The sequence below is a fragment of the Orycteropus afer genome, unplaced genomic scaffold (assembly GCF_000298275.1).
Source record: "Orycteropus afer afer isolate SDZICR_OR568_19922 unplaced genomic scaffold, OryAfe1.0 scaffold00183, whole genome shotgun sequence".
Classification (NCBI taxonomy): Eukaryota; Metazoa; Chordata; class Mammalia; order Tubulidentata; family Orycteropodidae; genus Orycteropus; species Orycteropus afer.
The window spans coordinates 5,768,761-5,782,488 of NW_006921770.1; the positions used below are offsets into that span (position 1 = coordinate 5,768,761).

Sequence of the window (13,728 nt, forward strand, 5' to 3'; positions counted from 1 at the left end):
CAGGCTACCTAAGTCTTCAAAGTGACATATTTGCTCTTAATACTTTAAAGAGGTTATTTTGAAGCAGATTTGCTTAAGGCAGTATGTTGTTTGATTTCTTGATTGCTGCTTCCATGGACATTGACTGTGGATCCAAGTTAAATGAAATCCTTGACAACTTCAGTCTTTTCTCCATATATTATGATGTTGTTTTTTGGTGCAATTGTGAGGATTTTTGTTTTCTTTACATTGAGATGTAATCCGTACTGAAAACTGTAGTTTTCATCGATAAGTGCTTCAAGACTTCTTCACGTTCAGCAAGCAAGGTTGTGTCATTTGCATATTGCAGGTTGTGAATGAGTCTACCTCCAATCCTGATGCTGTGTTTTTCTTCATATAGTCCAATTTCTTGGATCATTTGCTCAGCATACAGATTAAATAAATATGGTGAAAGAATAAAACTCTGATGCACACCTTGGTATAATGTCATTGCTGATGTCAGAGGGATCTCGGCTGAAAGCAAATACTGGAAAGATGTTTACCTTTGTTTAATTGACTATGCCAAGGTATTTTGACTGCATGGATCATAATAAATTATGGATAACATTGTGATGAATGGGAATTCCAGAACACTTAATTGTGCTCATGAGGAACCTGAGCATAGACCAAGAGGCAGTCATTTGAACAGAACAAGGGGGATACTGCATGATTTAAAATCAGGTTTTTATGCTATTAGATCACTAATATTATTATCCACATTTAATAGGTGAAAACAATGAGGCTAGGAAATGTTGAATTTTGTACTCAATGTTCTCTGTCTGTAACTGGAAGAGCATTCCTTTCCAGGTCTGTCTAGATCTCCCCTCCACCAAGCAAACTAATCAAATGAGGGATAAACACCTTCATTAACTATTTCCAACTAAGTTTTCTAGAAAAGTGAAGAATGTAAAAACACTATGTAGATATTAGATATATCATACCATCAAAATATTGATCCTGACCATACTTAGAGGCAATCAAAATTATAAAAGGAGCTTTGGTAGCATAGTGCCTAAGGCACTTGACTGCTGACCAGAAGGCTGGCAGTTCAAACCACCAGCCACTTCTTGGAAGGAAGGTTGGGCAATCTACTTCCCTAGTGATACCATCTCAGAAACCCAAGGAGGGGTCACTATGAATCGGGGCCAACTCGATGGCACATGACAACAACAACAAAGTTAAAAAGCCAAAGTATTGTTTTCAGCTTATTTTCTAGGCTCCTTGACTGAATATATGTCCAGAAGAGTTTTCTCAAACAGAAAAGGGCAGGAAAGGAGGGGGAGAAGTTAAGAGAGAGAGAAAGAATGATAATAAAACAAACTGGTAGATCTTGACTGGCTTAGACTTTTAACCCTGGGGCTATGTGTAAAGAGCAAGTTCCTTGAAGGGAATCTGAAGTTTGAATGAAATACACTTAGCCTTGGTGATTGTCCTTTCAGTTTGTTCATTTCTGAGATATAAAATTCTATTGGAAACTATACAGCTTTTTGCACTTGACCAGTCCTCAAGACTGTCACCTTTATTTAGAAGGAAAAGAATGTGTCTATCCTTATTTTTCTCCTGGTTCTGTTAGGGGATTCCCATCGAAACATCATCATGTGGCTGGATCACCGAGCTGTGAGTCAGGTCCAGAGGATCAATGAAACCAAACACAGCGTCCTGCAATATGTTGGGGGTGTGATGTCTGTGGAAATGCAGGCCCCAAAGCTTCTGTGGCTAAAAGAGGTGAGTGCATGGGATTGAGGAGATGATGATAATAATAGTACAGGGTTCTATTTGCTGTGAACCTGTGCATACCTGGCACCCTGCTATGGTAGCTTTATGTTTCATTTTTCTCAGTAACTCTCTTTGAAGGGTTAGTCCCGCTTTATTGATTAAGCCAATTCCTACTCATGGTGACCCCTGTGTGTCAGAGTAGAACTGTGGTCCATAGTTTCAGTGGCTGATTTATTGATTAGGTTGCAGTTGAATGACTGGTATTTTTACATGTTAACTCACGCCAGGCACTATGGTAAGTATGTCTTATATGTTTGAATCCTCACAACCCTGTGAGGTGGATTGGTTTCTTTTGACTTTGACTTTGTACACAAGAAAATGAAAACCGAGAGAAATTAACCACCTCACCCAAAGTGACACAATAAATATGTGACTGCAGTAAAGTGAATTATTTAATATAGTCCTTCTAGCCATTCATGGTCTTGTGACTCCCACAAAATGATTGGGTAAGATTATGGAAATAAGATACTTGTGGCCCTGTGAAAGGATTGGACAGCCTGCTAATAATGCAAATAAGGTTCATGAAACCCTTGCAAAGGTGAGACTGTGCAAATAAGGTGTATGAAACTGTACAAGTATATTGGTCACTCTACTAAGATTAAAGGGAGCCACTCCCAGAAGCAGAGAGGGTAGGATCTCACTACCATTGAGAAAAACCAGGAGTGGAACATGTCCTTTGGACCTGAGGTCCCTGCACTCAGAACCTCCCAAACTCAGGAGACAGAGAGAGAGCTGTAACACCATAGACAATGCAAGACAATGCAAGAAGCAGCAGCAGAGAAACAATGGCAGTAGAGCCATCTTGAGATGGTGCAGCAGGCTTTTTGGCCCATGGAATAAGGTGGCTACAGTGGGTATGCTGACCCATGGGGTGAGAGCTGAGCACCTTCGTCAAGAGGCTTGCTGGGAGGGTATGGTGCATTTATCAGAGGAGCGAAAGAAAGATCTGTAACACTTGCCAGAACAAGGTAGAGGCTAGGCTGAGGAGCTGAGGGAGAGGACTGCTTGTGGACACAACCCAGAAGCTGTCTTGATTGAAGAACTATATCCTGAGTCATTCCTGATGCTGAATTGTAACCTATTGCTCCCCTAATAAACCCCATAACTGTGATTATGGTCTGTGAATTCTGTGTGGCCATTACAACAAATTATTGAACACAGCAGAGAAGTAGAGAGTGCTGTGGGAGAGATGGCTGGTGTCAGAATTGTAAAAAGGTTGGAGAGAAGAAGTATGTCCTACCCCTACTGCATAAAGATCACCTTTGGGCTGATGTTGATCTTTATTCTCTCTCCTCCTCCTTGCAAAGTTAAAGGAGGTCTGATACCATCATACAATTTTTTAGTAACAGAGCCAGGATTTGAACCTAAGACTGGCTAACTCCAGAATCATTTCTCTTAATATCCTGCATACTCCTGAAGTTCAGAGAGGTTAATTATCCTTCCAATTAGGAAGTGGCAGAGCTACGATTTTAATCCAGATTTTCTGATGAGACATTTCTTTTTCCATAGGCTTTAGCTCCAAATTATTAGTCTTTGGCATTTTTGACGTTTTTAAGATATCTCTTTCTCATCTCACCTGAACTTGAGTTTCTACACTTTGAATGATATGGTGCTCTGTGGTCAAAGCGCTTGCAGGTGGTTCCCATTTCCAGATGTTAGGACTCCTTTATGAAGTGTGGAGAGTGGTGATGTCAGCTTAATGGTTCCCATTAGAGATGGATGTGTGAGAAAGTTCAAGTCCTTTTGGAACCTTGGGGGCATGAAAACCCCTAGGTGGTCTGAGAGGAGAGAATTTATCTAATAAGCAAGACCTGGTGCGATTCATTACAGGCTGTGAGTTTGAGGTGAACTGAGTTTTCAGTCACTCAAATTGATTATGAGGGTGGGGGGAGCTTAAAGGTGTTAAGGGCATGCCCCATGATCACCACCATGAGATAAAATGGAGGTAAGCATGAAGGGCTTAAATAATTAGTGCAGGTTTGGCTTGTTATCTGTTTTATATACTGGATGTGTTTTGTATGTTTTAATTTGCAGAAAGGCCTCTATAGTTGATATGAGTTTGAAAACATGAAGTATTGTAAGAGTTGCAGATTTCAGGAATCTCATTCTGACTCTACTAGCAACACCTTGTGGGAAAAATGTTTCTTATCCTTGGCCTTACTTTTTCCATCAGTTTGAAAACCTAATCCAAATATATGCTTGTTGCTGAAAGACAAATCAAGATATAAAGCCAACTGTACTACTCTGGTCCCACATTCTGCTTTGTGTTTTATAGGTATGGATTGATTTAATCCTAGCAAGCTCTGCATAATAGATAGTATGTTGAACTGAGGCTCAGAGATAGGTTATATAACTCTCTCAAATAGATAGAATATGCATGCAAAAGATGGAGAATGAGAAAAGAAGACAGAACACAACTGATGTAAAGAATATTGAATATATGGACTTCCAGAAGTACAAACAGATCAATTTTAGAAAAAATAATATTAAAATGCTCCTTAGAAATGAGGATGACAAAATTTTGTCTACTTACTTTGGACACATGGGGAAAGATCTAGTGGAAAAAAGTCATATTTGGTAAAAACCCAAGCCAAATCTGTTGCCCTGGAGTCAATTCCAACTCATAGTGACCCGATAGGACAGGGTAGTAGTGTCCCATAGGGTTTCCTAGGCTGTGATCTTTACATAAGCAGCTTGCCACATCTTTCTCACACAGAGTGGCTGGTGGTTTTGACCTAGTGACTTTTCACGTAGCGGCAGCTCACTTAACCAGGCCTCTTCTCGTAGAGGAGAGGGTCAACAAAAACAAGGGAAGCTCTCAGCATGATGGACTGACACTAGCCACAGCAATGGGCTCAGACATACCGAAGAGCACGAAGATGGCACAGGACTGGACAACATTTTGTTCTGTTATACACAAGGTCATCATGAGTCAGAGTTGAGTCAATGGCAACTAACAACAATAACAACTGGTCTCCAAATCCCAGCTCATTCGATCATGTCATGCTGTACTAAAATCCCTTCTGTGAAGCGTGCTACGTGGGATAGGCCAGGAACAGAGACACCGGTGTTTTTCAAGCTAGCTTTAATTTGTTGCAAGACAAGGCATGGGTTGGCTACATTACCCTTCTGATTGTACACAATGAAGTGTCATGCTGAGTTAATCAAGGGGGATGGGCATATGATCATGGTGCATCAATAGGGCCTTTTTGAGCACCTGCTGTGTGACCAGCTTGGGATGCAAATGTAGGAGATCTAAAGGCACATTTAGTATGAATCTCTCAGGATACTTACCATCTTGCAGTCGAGATCAGACTGAACTAAAGAAATTCCATAAAAATAATTAAGTTCTAGATTTTATGACAGTGACTGTGACCTTCCAAGATAATCTTCTTCATTTATTATTATTATTATAATCCCCTTTCAGAATTTTCTGAATAAGACTCTTTGTGTATTTAACACCTGAAATCTGTGGGATTTTTTTTTTTTTTTTTTTTTTTTTTTTTTTCTTTCTTTCTTTTTTTTTTTTTTTTTTTTTTTTTTTTTTTTTTTTTTTTTTTTTTTTGGGGTTACACTACATAGGACTCCTTAATGAGAATCCCTTTGGTTTCAACATGTTTGAAAATTCAATCTGAAGATATCTCTAAACTCAGATTTGGCATCTTCTCTTTAAAATCTAACCAGGATGGTTTATACTGCTTCTCAAACATTGATGTGCTAGTGAATCACCTGGAGATAAGGTTCAAGTGCAGATTCTGATTCAGTAGGTCTGGGGTGGGGCCTGAGAATGTACCTTTCTAACAAGCTCCCAAATGATGCTGCTGCTGCTGCTCTGTGAACTTCTAAGACTACTACCGGTTTTTAAGATTCAGTCCCTTATGACAAAGGAGTGATAACTGGAGACTTTGTTTGTTTTTTTAAACTGAGGCACAGTGAAATTATATAGTTTTAATACATCTATTCAGTGGCACATTATTTTTAAAGAACACAAGATTCTGTGATCTAATTAATTGGATTGTCATTTGTTTCCTCTTTATTCATTCTTTAATTTGCCAAATCTTAACCGAGCTCTGAATTGGCTCTGAACCAGCACTTACAATAGGCCTCAGAGACGTTGGTCAAAGAGAACTCACCTTACCCTTGAGGGGGACTGAATCCATTGGGCATAATGGTCAGGGAGCATAAGGGATGGTGTGAATGGAGGGTAGAGAAAAATTGAAACACAGCCATCAGAAGATTTACTGAGTGCCATGATGCAGGTAATCTACTTCCTGAAGGACACATTGGAGATAAGCCTCAAAATTTGAGTGGGGTTGTGCCTAGCAGAGAAGACAAGAATACTCTAGGCAAAGACTGTGGTTCATTTAGAGTATGACCTGCATGGACGAGTATAGTAAGAGATGAGACTGGATAAGTACCTTGGGCTCAGCTTGTTAAGGGGCTGTTTGCTGGTAGAGATTAGTTCATTGTTTTCCAGCAAGGAAGGAAATACTGATAACTTTGGTAGGCATGGGGAGATTGGATTAGGAGTGAGAAAATATGTATATGGGAGTAAAAACTAGAGTATTCTTACTCTGATGATGGTAGTATTTTGAAACATGGCCTGGAAGGTAACATGTGATGTCATTTTTACCATCCCCTTTCTCATCTTACCATAGCTCCTCCCTCACTCTGCTCTGTCCACAGAGATCCACTCAACGGTCCTTAAACGTGTCTAGTTCCTTTCCACTTCAGAGACTTGGGCAGGGGTAGACAAACTACAGGTTGCAAGACAAATCCTGCTGCCCACTTTTGACTGTCTGTGAGCTAAGAATAGCCTTTACGTTTTCAAATTATTGGGAAAAAATATCCAGAGAAGAATAATTTGTGACATGTGAAAATAAAATTTTTGTGTTCATAAATAAAGTTTTAGTAGAATACAGACATATGCAATACATTGGCTACATTGCTACATTGATAGATTTGAGTAGTTGCAGTAGAGACTGTATGGACAGCAAAGCTAAGAATATTTACTATCTGGCCCTTTAGAGAAAAACTTTGCTGACCCATGATCTTGATGCTGTGCCTTCTGCCCAGAATAGCTTTCCGTCTATTCACCACTGACTCCTCATCATTTAGATCTCTGCCTCAATGTCACTTTCTCATAAAAACCTTTCCCTATCCTCAAATAAATCATACATCTGTTGTCGTTGTACCCTTTACTTTATTTCGTTGTACCTTTCATAAATTGTAATATGTTAATTTGCACAATGATTTGTATAATGCTTGGCTATTGCAACCTACAAGAGGATGAAGACCATATTTATTTGTCCCTGATCCTATTCAGATGCCTGGCACATAGTAGATGCTCAGTACATATGTTTTGAATACAATAAGTCTGCAGGTTATGAATATCTACTTAGAGACAACTCATACTTGCCCTTTAATGATATGTAAATTTTCCCTCACTTTGAAATGATTGAACCAACCCTTAGTGTAACAAATTATTCATCAAAATCACCTTCACTTGCTGCAGTTGCTGATGTTAACTCATTGAAAAGGCTTCCAGACTTTACTTGCACTAAAGTAAAGCTAAATAGGAACCGTTCCGATTTACCTACAAATTTGACTTAAAGACACACTTAGGAACTGATCTCATTTGCAATCTAGAGACTGCCTAAAATTTAATATGCCAAATAAGGGAGTAGAGCCTGCCTTAATGATATGGTTAAGTACAGCTTTAAGGGCCTCCATTTGCTGAAGTGGCATGACTCAATATGAGAAGAAACAGCTGCAAACATCCATTAATAATCAGGACATGGAATGTACAAAGAACAAATCTGGGAAAATTGGACATTGTCAAAAATGAAATGGAATGCATAAATATTGATATCCTAGGCATTAGTGAGCTGAAATGGACCGGTTTTGGCCATTTTGAATCAGGTAACCATATGATCTACTATGCCAGAAATGACAAATCGAAGAGGAATAACATGACATTCATCGTCACAAAGAATATTTCAAGATCTATCCTGAAGTACAATGCTATCAGTGACAGAATAATATCCATAAATCTACAAGGAAAGTCAATTAATACTACTATTATTCATATTTGTGCACAAACCACCAAAAGCCAAAGATGAGGAAATTGAAGATTTTTACCAACTTCTTTTGTCTGAAATTGACCAAACATGCAATCAAGATGTGCTGATTATCACTGAGGACTGGAATGCAAAAGTCGGAAACAGAAGAGTAACCAGTAGTTGGAAAATTTGGCCTTGGTGATAGAAATAATGCTGGAGGTCACATGATAAAATTTTGCAAGACCAACGACTTATTCATTGCATATACCTATTTTCAGCAACACAAACAGCAGCTATACATGTGGACTTCACCAGAAGGAGTACACAGGAATCAAATTGACTACATCCATGGCAAGAGGTGATGGAGAACTTCAATATCTTCAACCAAAACAGGGCCAGGAGCTGATTATGGAACAGATCATCAACTGCTCATTTGCAAGTTGAAGTTGAAGACAATTAAAACAAGTCCACAAGAGCCAAAATGTGGCCTTGATTATATCCCTCCTGAACTTAGAGACCATTTAAAGAATAAATTTGATGCATTGAACATCAATGATCGAAAACAAGAGGAATTTTGGGATGACATCAAGAACATCATCCATGAAGAAAGCAAAAGTCATTAAAAAGACAGGAAAGGAAGAAAAGACCAAAATGGGTGTCAGAAGAGATTTTGAAACTTGCCCTTGAATGGAGAGTAGCTAAAGCAAATGGAAGAAATGACAAGATAAAAGAGTTAAGCAGAAGATTTCAAAAAGCAGCTCAAGAAGGCAAAGTCAATATTATAATGAAATATACAACAACATGGAGTTGGAAAGCCAAAAGGGAAGAACACACTTGGAATTTCTCAAGCTGAAAGAACTGAAGAGGAAATTTAAGCCTCGAGTTGCAATATTGAAAGATTCTATGGGCAATATATTGAATGATGCAGGTAACATCAAAAGAAGATGGAAGGAATACACAGAGTCAGTGTACCAAGAAGAATCAGTTGATGTTTATCCATTTTAGGAGGTGGCATATGATCAAGAACCAATGGTACTGAAGGAAGAAGTTGAAGCTGCACTGAAGGAAGTGACAAAAACAAGGTTCCAGGAATTGACGGGATACCCATTGAGATGTTTCAACAAATGGATGCCACACTGCAGGCACTCAGTCGGCTATTCCAAGAGATTTGGAAGACAACTACCTGGCCAACTGACTGGAAAAGATTCATATTTGTACCCATTCCAAAGAAAGGTGATCCCACAGAATGTGGAAATTACCGAACAATATCATTAATATCACATGCACATAAAATCTTACTGAAGATATTTCAGAATGCAAGCTGGATTCAGAAGAGAATGTGGAATGAGGGATATCTTTGGTGATGTTAGATGGATCTTAGCTCAAAGCAAAGAGTACCAGAAATATGTTGACTTGTGTTTTATTGACTGTGCAAAAGCATTCGATTACATGGCTCATAACAAATTATGGATACCATTGAGAAGAACAGGAATTCCAGAACACTTAATTGTGCTCATGAGGAACTTGTACATAGACCAGGATGCTATCATTTGAACAGAATAAGGGGACATGGTATGGTTTTAAATCAAGAAGGGAGTGCCTCAGAGTTGTATCCTTTCACCATACTTATTCAATCTGTATGCTGAACAAATAATCTGAGAAGCTGGACTATATGAAGAAGAATGTGGCATCAAGATTGAAGGAAGACTCATTAACAACCTATGTTATGCAGACGACACAACTTTGGTGAAAGTGAGGATGACTTGAAACACTTACTGGTGAAGATTGAAGACTACAGTCTGCAGTATGAATTACACCTCAATATGAAGAAAACAAAAACCTTCACAACTGGGCCAGTAATCAGCATCATGATAAATGGAGAAAAGATTGAAGTTGTCAAAGACTTCATGTTACTTGATTCTACAATCAACACCAATGGAAGTAGCAGTCAAGATATCAGACATCATATAGCATTGGGCAAATTTGCTGCAAAGGATCTCTTTCAAGTGCTGAAGACCAAAGATGTTTCTTTGAAGAATAAGGTGTGCTTGACACAAGCCATGATATTTTCAATTACCTCATATGCATGTGAGAGCTGGACAATGAAAAAGGAAGACCAAAGAAGAGTCAATGCTTTTGAGTTGTGTGTTGGTGAAGAATGCTGAAAGTACCATGAACTGCTAAAAGAACTAACAAATCTGTCCTGGAAGAAATATAGCTGGAATGCTTCTTGGAAGCAAGAATGGCCAGACTTCGTCTCACCTACTTTTGTCATTATGTAAAAAGGGACCATTCCCTGGAGAAGGATGTCATATGTGGCAAAGTGGAGGGACAACAAAAAAAGGGAAGGCCCTCAACGAGATGGATTGACACAGTGGCTGCAACGATGGGTTCAGAAATAGCAAAGATTGTGGGGCTGGCACAGGACATGGCAGTGTTTCGTTCTGCTTTACGTGAGGTCGCTATGAGTTGGAGATGACTTGACAGTACCTAACAACAACAATAAAAAGGGGCTTGCAGAGTTCTAGGTGAGAATTAAAAAGATCTGAATTAGGCACCGTGACATGGAGAGGAGATGGGTTCCTGCAGTCTTTAGGGAATAAAATCAGCAGGATGTTGAAACTGATTGGCTATGAGGGGCGAGTCAGATGGAGGAGTCAGAGCTGACTACTCACTTACGTATTGCTGTCATTCATGTGCTGCTTGTCCTTAGCCTGGAATCAGATGTCAGAGAGAGTTGGGCAGAATTTTGAGTTCAGACTTCCGGAAGACTTAGAAGATGTCCACCAGGACCACTAGCTCTTGGACAAAGTCATTCAGGTCCTAATCCTGCAATATGGAATTTTAATCATGTCCTTTATATTTATGGTTTATGCATTTCAGGTTGACGTACGTCTCCTTAACAAGAACTGTCAGATAAAAGGGAAAATGCCATTTGAATTTTTCATAACCCCCAGCAGTCTGGCTTTTACATTTGGTCTCAATGATTCTGACTGTCATCTTAATGAAGGCCAAATGTAAATTAAGTTCTGTCAGGTTAGAACAGCTGGAGTCTCCTATCTTTATAAACATGAAACATTGTAGTGTAACAAGGTGCAGACTGAGGAAGGTCAAGAAAGTTAACTGGCTGATACTGATCCTGACGGCTCAATGTTAATGGAAGATAATTAATGTGGCTGTTAGGGGCTGCATGGAAATATTCTGATCCATCTTTTAACTCATTTCCTCTTTTTGGCATTGTCAGCAGAGCAGAAAGCTAATCATTTTATAGTTTGAGATTTTCATTGGTCATCCCAAAGGTGTGGCTTTTGTTGGTAGATTCAGAAAATATGTCTTCCCCTTCCCAGTCTATGTTCCTCTGTTGCTGTCCTCCTGAAAGCATGTTGGTAAAATGAATAAATGATACTCTGAAAACTTCTAATGTGCTTTCCCAGTGTATGTTGAGTTTTTTGGGAAACAGAGTTTAGATGTCAAGAGAGGTGATTTGATAAGGTGCCCTGACCTGCTGGCTTTGCAAAGTTGTCAGTTGACAACTTTGCAAAAGGAACTATTGAAAAGAAACCTCTGTTAGAGGTCAGGAAAGCCTGACTCTAGTCCTTTCTGGAAAGTAAGAGACTTGCGCCAGTTCATTTTTAATGCCTTTTCTGGCCTTGTCCCTTGATTCATCTTCATGATATAATATATATTCTCTTATCCTAAGGTTTGTTGTAATCTTCAATGTTTATGTAAGTTCTTTTCTTTGAAATTCTACTACCATTGTCTTTACTCATTTATTCTTTTAATGACAATATGGCAGAAACTATTGTCTTTCTTAGGAGCTCTGGTAGCATAGTGGCTAAAGCACTTGACTGCTAACCAGAAGGCTGGCGATTCAAACCCACCAGCCACTCCTTGGAAGGAAGGTTGGGCAATCCTACTTCCGTAGTGATACTGCCTCGGAAACCCAAGGAGGGGTCGCTATGAGTCAGGGCCGACTCGACGGCACATAACAACAACAACAACAACAATTGTCTTTCTTGATTAATTGCTTTGGCTTAAAATTCCACTTAATAATGTGAATAATTTAACATTATTCACTTAGACTGATCAGGTCTTAGCAATAGAGCAATGCCAGATAGCAAGGAACTTGGGCGATATAACACAGTATTGTAACAACAACGAAAGTATAGGATTTGAAGTCAAACACACCTGCATTTTAATCTGTTGTTGTTTTGTTAGTTACCATGGAGTTGTCCCCCAACTCATGGCAACCACATAATGAAATACTTCCTACTTCTGTACCAGGTGGGTTGTACATGGGACCGTTATGATCTACAGGATTTTTATTGATTTTCTGAAGTAGATCATCAGACCTTTATTCTGCCTTAGTCTGAAAACTGCTGAAATCTCTTCAGCATCATAGCAGCACATGAGCCCCCACAAAGTGCATTGGCCAGGAATTGAACCAGAGTCTTCTGTATGGAAGGTGAGAATACTACCACTGAACCACCAATGTATCCAATCTTTCTCTGTTGTTGTTGGTGCTGGGTGCCATCGAGTCAATTCCAATTCATAGTGACCCTATAAGATAGAGCAGAACTGCCTCACATAGTTTAGAATGTTGTAAATATTTACAGAAACGACTGTCACATCTTTCTCTTCCAGAGTGGCTAGTGTGTTCAAACTGCCAACCTTTCAGTTAATACCCCACTACTTAACCACTGCTCCATCAAGGCACCTTACTCTTTCTCTCCTTTACTGATAGCTTGACCTTGGTCAAGCTATATCAACCTCTCTGAGTTTCTGTGTATTTAGCTATAAAACGGGTATAATGTCATCCTTGTAGAATTATTGTAAGAATTTAGTGAGATAATTGGAAACTGCATATACAGTACATTTGCAAAGAGTAGTTACTTTTCACCGCTATTGTGTTTAAAAATATTCATTTTTGTTGATGAGCAATTCAGTAACATCCTGTTACCAACTAAGAGAATTCTGAGTGCTAGAATATCTTATTTCTTGGGCTGGGCTTCATGAATGGCATGGTTTTCCTGTTTGACTAGTAGCTAAGGAAAGCATCTAAAACCACCACAAAGTTGTCAATGATAGTCATAGAAAACAGACAGAGGAAGAGTACAAAGTATATTTTCACAGTCATTGATTTAAGTGAATCATCCATAGCCTATGTGTAATAATACCTATTCCAAAAGACAGCCACCAGATTTCATTGTTGCAATTGTTGTTAGGTGCTGTCTAGTCAGTTCTGGCTCATAGCAACCCCATGTGCAACAGAAAAATACATTGCCTGGTTCTGCACCATCCTCACAATTGTTGCTATGTTTGAGCCTTGTTGCAGCCATTGTGTCACTCCATCTTGATGAAGGTCTTTCTCTTTTTCATTGACCCTCTGCTTTTTCCAGCATAATGTCCTTCTCCGGGGGCTGATCCCTCTTGATAACATGTCCAAAGTACTTGAGATGAAGTCTCTTCATCCTCCCCTCTAAGTAACATTTTGGCTATATTTCAGCCAAGATAGATTTATTCATTCTATTGGCAGTCCAATAATCTTTGCCAACACCAGAATTCAAATGCATCAATTGTTCTTCAGTCTTCCTTATTCATTGTACAGCTTTTGCTTGCATATGAGGTGACTGGAAATACCATGATTTGGGTCAGGAGGAGCTTAATCTTCAAAGGGACATCTTTGCTTTTTAACACTTTAAAGAGCTCTTTTGCAGCAGATTTGCTCCGTGCAATACATTATTTGATATCTTTTTTTTTTTTAATTGTGATTTGGGTGAAGATTTAGAGCAAATTCACTCTCCATACAGCAGTTCACATATACTTTGTCTCATGTCATTGACCACAGTTTACCACAATGCAACAGCTCCCC

The 13,728-nt window shown here is 39.1% G+C and overlaps 1 protein-coding gene across 1 annotated transcript in view; it reads left to right on the plus strand.

The window, feature by feature from the left end:
- Positions 1 to 13,728, plus strand: part of FGGY (FGGY carbohydrate kinase domain containing) — a 694,306-nt gene that overhangs the window by 34,883 nt on the left and 645,695 nt on the right. The window contains 1 exon segment of the mRNA XM_007947412.2: positions 1,592 to 1,743. Coding sequence (XP_007945603.1) covers positions 1,592 to 1,743 — 152 coding nt within the window.